Source organism: Hyperolius riggenbachi, chromosome 6, assembly GCF_040937935.1.
Source record: "Hyperolius riggenbachi isolate aHypRig1 chromosome 6, aHypRig1.pri, whole genome shotgun sequence".
In the NCBI taxonomy this organism is placed as follows: Eukaryota; Metazoa; Chordata; class Amphibia; order Anura; family Hyperoliidae; genus Hyperolius; species Hyperolius riggenbachi.
This window is the reverse complement of record NC_090651.1, coordinates 274043345-274049967: the sequence shown is the minus strand read 5'-3', so window position 1 is coordinate 274049967 and position 6623 is coordinate 274043345. Positions and strand designations below refer to the sequence as shown.

General features: G+C 44.2%; 1 protein-coding gene across 5 annotated transcripts in view; it reads right to left on the bottom strand.

The window, feature by feature from the left end:
- Nucleotides 1-5642: 5642 nt before the first annotated feature.
- The window catches only part of DSCAML1 (DS cell adhesion molecule like 1), a 406342-nt gene continuing 405361 nt past the window's right edge, over nucleotides 5643-6623 (bottom strand). For all 5 annotated transcript variants that reach the window (XM_068240886.1, XM_068240887.1, XM_068240890.1 and 2 more), the window contains one exon: nucleotides 5643-6316. In XM_068240886.1, coding sequence (XP_068096987.1) covers nucleotides 5871-6316 — 446 coding nt within the window. In that variant the 3' untranslated portion in view covers nucleotides 5643-5870. The remainder of the gene's footprint in view (nucleotides 6317-6623) is intronic.

Genomic DNA, 6623 nt, shown 5'->3' with positions numbered 1-6623 from the left:
GTTAGGCACAAAATGCTCGCAGTCATTCCCTATGGCATATCAGACTATAGTGAGGATTGCTGAAAATGGATTGAAGTAGAGTTTGTGTTATTATAATTGCACATGCTGCTCATACACAGTAATAACTTTTCACTAAAGCATTACGTTTGGTACACACATCCAATGTTACCACTTTCATGTAGCATGAGAGCTTATCTACACAATCTGATCATTGTTCAAAATCTGTTGGCCGCTACAAGGAGGTAGTATAACTGGTCAGTGATCAGCCAATCAAAATTGCATGTGTGTATGCACCCTCAGGCCTCATTCACAGTGGGATGCACCGTTAAACTCTTATAACGCAGCTTTCTGCACTGTAATGCTAATCCTATGGGACGTTCACAGTGTGAGTTTAGCGTTGCATTGTAACGTGTAGCGATATGATAACTCACTGCTTGCAGTGCGTAACCTCTATCCGCACACGTTACCAGGTACAGGAAAGCATACTTTTCATCGCTTGTATGCTCTACTGTACCTACTGAATGCGATGGTAACGCACCGTTAATGTGCGTTACCACCTTTTTTTGAGTTGCGTTGTAATGCTGCGTTCTGACTAACGTCGCATTACAACGCAACGTGAACGAGGTCTCAGTCTTCTTATATTTAGGTGTGCTTAAAAACCTTGAAATCGGACTTGATTAATAATTCCCAGTTCACACTATGACACAAATGCATTGAGGATTTTTACTGGTCCACTATTAACCAATGAGAATTTTTCCTGTTGCTAAGCAGGATTCCCTATTTTTTGCATTCCAGAAAAGGCAGCTTTTTTGTATTGCAGTGTGAACCAGGCATAATCCTACATAATAAAACCCCATACACTGCGTCTGTTGTGCCTGGAGCACATGCGCAGCACACAGGCGGACTTCCGACAGTGGAGAGGGACAGGCGTACACGGCCATGCGTGCATGCGAGGGGCCTGAGAGTGGGTCACGCCCCTATGTTGTGAAGGGTGCTGTTTAGTGGACGAGTCTTTTTACTAGTACAATACAGTGTATTTGCATTATACAGATTACCTTTTATTTAGAAAAATACTGCCATTTCAGCCTCGGTACATGCAGTATAAGCTGTTACGCTTTTAAGTAATAGAGATCGGCAACCACCATTGCAAACCTATCTGTATGAGCGCACAGTAATACCTTATATGCATATACTGAGGTTGAGGCATGCCAATATCTTAAAAAAAAATGTGGTAAAACAATAGCAGCAAATAATCTCACTGATTATGCACACGTAAACAGAAGTACCATAACACTTAAAGGACAACCGAGAGAAGTATATGGAGGCTGCCATATTCATTTCCTTTAAAACAATACCAGTGGCTTGGCAGCCCTGCTGATCTATTTGGATGCAGTAGTGTCTAAATCACACCAGAAACGAGCATGCAGCTAATCTTGTCAGATCTGACAATGTCAGAAACACCTGATCTGCTGCATGCTTGTTTATGGTCTATGGCTAAATATATTAGAGGCAGAGGATCAGCAGGGCAGCCAGGCAACTGGTATTGCTTAAGGCTGGTTTCACACCAGGACGTTGCGTTTTAGGGGACGTTATGGTCGCACAACGTGCCCCTAATGCAACGCCTGCTGCTCTCTGCTTTGGATGTCAGAGTGAGCCGCGTTGTGCAGCTCACCCTGGCGTCCGTGATGCGCACTCTTGAATGCATGCGGCATCACGTGGTCCCGCCGGCCAATCGCCGCACAGAGCGGCCGCTCCAGGAAGTAAACACTGCACGTCACTGAGTGCAGTGAATATTAATTAGCCATGTGCCTGGCCGCTCTCCGCTCCTCCCCAACGTTACCGAGCATGTGCAAACAGTCTAACGCGGCTCTGCCGCTTACAAAGTACTGCATGCAGTACGTTATATTATGGCGCAGCGTTACACTGTAACGCAACGTGGGCACTGTGAACAGCCCATTGATTTTTCATTGCTGTGCGGTGGGGTGCGTTACAGGCTGCTCTAACGTGCGCCTGTAACGTCCCACTGTGAAACCAGCCTAAAAGGAAATAAATATGGCAATGGCAGTCTCCATACACCTCACCTCTCGCTTCAGTTGTCCTTAAACAGTCACCACAGTTGTCCTTTAATTGTCACCACATGGCTCCTCTGCAATGCAGGACTTTTTTTTTATTGCAATAGACTCATGTAATGAGAATTTATGCTGCAGTCAGTCGTAACAGACAACTGACTGCATGAAGTGCAATGCTCTTCCCAAAAGAGTTCATAAAACACCTACTTCAAGGACAACTGAAGTGAGAATATGGAGGCTGCTATATTCATTTCCTTTAAAAAAAAAACAATACCAGTTGCCTGGCAGCCCTGCTGGTCTATTTGGCTGCAGTAGTGTCTGAATCACACCAGAAACAAGCATGCAGCTAATCTTCTCAGATCTGAAAATGTCAGAAACACCTGATCTGCTGCATGCTTGTTTTCTATGGCTAAAAGTATTAGAGGCAGAGGATCAGAAGGGCTGCCAGGCAACTGGTATTGTTTAAAAGGAAATAAATAGGGCAGCCTCCATATCCCGCTCGTTACAGTTGTCCTTTCAACCAGTAAGATCGTCTTATGGATGCGTCCCACAGAGAGCTCAGCAAGTGCAAATCAAATGGAATTTCGACTTAACCTCTTGCGGGAAGCGCATCTTCCAAGTACTGTATTTATGCAAAACCATGACTTTTATAACAAATGTACAAACGTGTACACATGCATACAGGGTGAATCAGCCCTTGTGCCTGGTACACAACATGAAATTTACCCTTAAAGTGGATCCGAGATGAACTTTTACACATTGCATAATTTGGTTCCTTTCCAATTGTTTATAGGGCATTCCTCAAGCCAAATACTTTTTTTGTTTTTGTTTCAATACTGTAATTCCCTATAAACTAAACAAGCCACGCCCACAGGTTTTCAGAGAGCCAAGGCACTTTCAGACAGTAGCAAGGGCTCATGGGAGCTCAGTTTGGGCAGGAGGAGGGGGAGGTATTACTAGCCAGCAGGGCCGGGCCGAGGCATAGGCTGGAGAGGCTCCAGCCTCAGGGCGCAGTGTAGGAGGGGGCGCACAATTCATTCAGCTGTCATTCCTAATTGTGTATGAAGCAGAAAGAAATAAGAAAAGGGGATACATAGCAGTGCCTGCAAGCCAGATAACTAGATATTAAGGTGTTGGGAAGGTTGTGGGCCCTGTGGCCCTCTTAGTCTAATAGCAATCCGTGTGTGACAGCTGAGGTGGGAGGGATGGAGGAGCGCACTTTGGTGTCTCAGCCTTGGGTGCCGGAGGACCTTGTCCCTGCTCTGCTAGCCAGAGATTTCAGAGGCAGAGGGGAGGAGGGAGGAGGAGAGGGGGGTTAGGTTTTTTTTGCTCAAGATGCAGATAATCCTGCCTCTGTGTAATGTTTACAAACAACATGGCTGCTGTCATGGTATCACAGGAAGAAAGAATCATATTCTATCCAAGCTGTTTGCAGCTAGATTTGCTGTGTAAACTATCTAAACTTTAGATAAGATATATAGACAAGTTACTTGTTATAGTTAGTTTTTCATCTTGGATCCGCTTTAAAGAGACTCTGTAACACATTTTTCAGCCTTAGTTCTTCTATCCTATAAGTTCCTATGCCTGTTCTAATGTGCTCTGGCTTACTGCAGACTTTCCTAATTGCACTGTCTCTGTAATAAATCTTATCTCCTTTCCTCTGTCGTGTCTGTCGGGCTAAGGCTTGAATGTGTGGAATGTGCAGGGCTGCTTGTGATTGGATAGAAGCGAAACACACCCTCTGCAGGCCCCCTGCACACTCTGTATGACTCACACACTCTGTTTATGTGAGCCTATTACAAAGCTGGTTAGTTTGTTTGTAAACACTGCCTAAAACTGTTAATTACAAGACAGGATTGCAGCAGAGAGTGGCAGAAACAGCACAGAGGGGCACAGGAGAAAATAAGGAATAGAATGGTATGCTTTTTAGTGTAAGAATATTAGAGTACAGATTCTCTTTAAGATCGACTGGTCAAATTGATAATTTCCGTTAGATCTGATGTCTGATCATTTTCTGATCAATTTTTTACAGAAGTGATCGGAATATCGGTCAGAAAACCGATTAATATTCAGATTGGACCTGTCGAAAAATTATCGATTAAACCTATCGATCTGACGATAAATTGCATGGTGTGTACCAGGCATTAAACCAGTCCAGCAGTGCAGTACTTTTTACCTTCTTGCATAGTTTGTCATCCATCTGGGTTGCTTCGAAAGCACCTGAACTCATTCGAGCAGCATTAAAGAGGAGCTTTAAAGGACAACTCAAGAATATGGAGGCTGCCATATTGATTTCCTTTTAAAAAATACCAGTTGCCTGGCAGCTTTGCTGATCTATTTAGCTGTAGTAGTTTCTGAATCACACCAGAAACAAACATGCAGCTAATCTTGTCAGATCTGATGATAATGTCAGAAATGCCTGATCTGCTGCATGCTTGTTCAGGGTCTATAGCTAAATTAGAGGCAGAGGATTAGCAGGGCAGCCAGGAAACCTCTATTGCTTAAAAGGAAATTAATATGGCAGCCTCCATACTCTTCTCACTTCATTGTCCTTTAAAGAGAACCAGAGATGAAGCATCCTCTTGTATTTTACCTTATAAATCAGTGGGAACATGACAGTAAACACCTAATCTGCTCTTTGTTACATTGTTCTCTGTTTAATTTGCCTGTTATCATCTCTAAGATAAGAATCCCGACTAAGCAGTCGGTCTGGCTTTGCTACAGAATAATTATAGCTGAGACTGTGTTCTTTGCTGTCTTCAAGTCCAAGCCTGCCCCCTGCTGGCTTTGCTCAGGAATCATTATAGCTGAGTCATTATAGCAAAGCCAGACTCAATGCTCAGTCCGGGATTCTTATCTCAGCTAGATAACAGACACTTTTAGCAGTGAGGATGGAACAGAGAGCATGGTAAATGTTTTCTCTAATGTTCCCACTGATTTCTATGGTAAAATACATAAGGGTGCTTCGTCTCTGGTTCACTTTAAGGTAAGCACAGCAATAAGCTGTAGTGCCGGCACAGTAACATTGTTTAAAATTCTGGAATTCAGCTGTAAGATTGGGCTGAGTTGTCAGGTTATTGCAAAGGCCCATTTTTCACACAAAACCTTTAAATGCAAGTTTAGAACTTTGGTGGTGGGTTTACTGTGAGGTTAGTGGACAAACCTCCTGAGCATCATTTTACCATATCCGGGACGTAACAATAGACCCTGCAAGGGATGCAGCCGCAGGGGGGCCCTGTGAGGAGAGACTGACAACTTAGGGCACGGAGAGAAAAAAAACTTTCTGCTCTCTACACATTTGTTCTAATGACTGCATCTGCTCAACCACTGATAAGGAATCATACAAGGTTTTGCAGACAAAGACTGTCCTTATTCAGGGCGGAGGGGGCCTCATCCAAAAATTTTGCAGGGGGGCCCAGTGATTTCTAGTTACGCCCCTGTACCATATTACACCATATACGTTCCTTGAAATCCCGCCCCCACACTCTCCTCAGCATCACGTAACATTTACCACACTCAGCCTCTGACTCTCTCGGTCCTCTTCGCGCTCATGTGCCACAGATAAAATACAGATTTCTTTTCTCATTTGTTTTTATCCAGAAGAAGAAAATAGCTATTTTTTCATACAAAAAAAAATGTATCTTTATCATCAAGTTTTTGTTTAAATTTTCCATTCGTCCTTTGTGTTTTTTTTCTTAAATGGTTTTCAAAATATAGAAATACAGCCAAGACACTGCGCAGGGGGAAGGGTCTCTGCAGTCTGTGAGCATGAAGGGACAGAAGTGTTGGGAGGGTCGGGTGTCAGACTAGTGTGTAGGATTTAGAGTAGGCGCCAGCTCCTTGTTTCTGTGCTCGTCCACCTCCAGAGCTGCTCATTTCCAGCAATGAGTCCCGCGAGCCCCCCATCTTGCTATGTTGGGTGGGCAGGCGATTTTCTAAAGGTCCGGCAGAAACAGCAGGATCAGCAGGGGCAGACGGTGCTGTTGCTGTAGGGGCTGATGGTGCAGAAGCTGAACCAGCCATGTGAAGAGTCCTTTGAGGTAAATTCCCACCAGATGGGGTTGGGTGGGAGAGGCCAGGCGGAGGCTTGGCACCAGGCTCCAGTGTTAGATGGCGTGAGTGATAACCACGACTGAGATTGCGCATAGAAGCCTCTCGAGGAGGCACCACGGGGCAGGGGTCATGAGGGTCAGGCTTACGAAAGTGAGGATCAGACTTCATGTACATTGGAAGATTGCAATATTCACCTGCAAACAAATGAGAAGAAGTATAAGAGCAGGCGGACGCATTCAATACTAGATTTTCATGCAAAATTAAAAACTTTTACTCAACCGAAAGCTTTTACTCAACCGCGTTTCACAAATAAGCATTGAGGAGAGAGCATAGATTTATGTAGAGCAATACCATAATGCAGTTTGCTGGGATTTTTCTTTTAAGCCTTGAATTTCCAGGTTCAGAGGGACACTGCACAACATTACTCTTTAGTAGTTCAGTAGCCACAGAATTCAGTAAAATTACCCCGACTAACTAACATAATGCAACTCTGAACCCGGA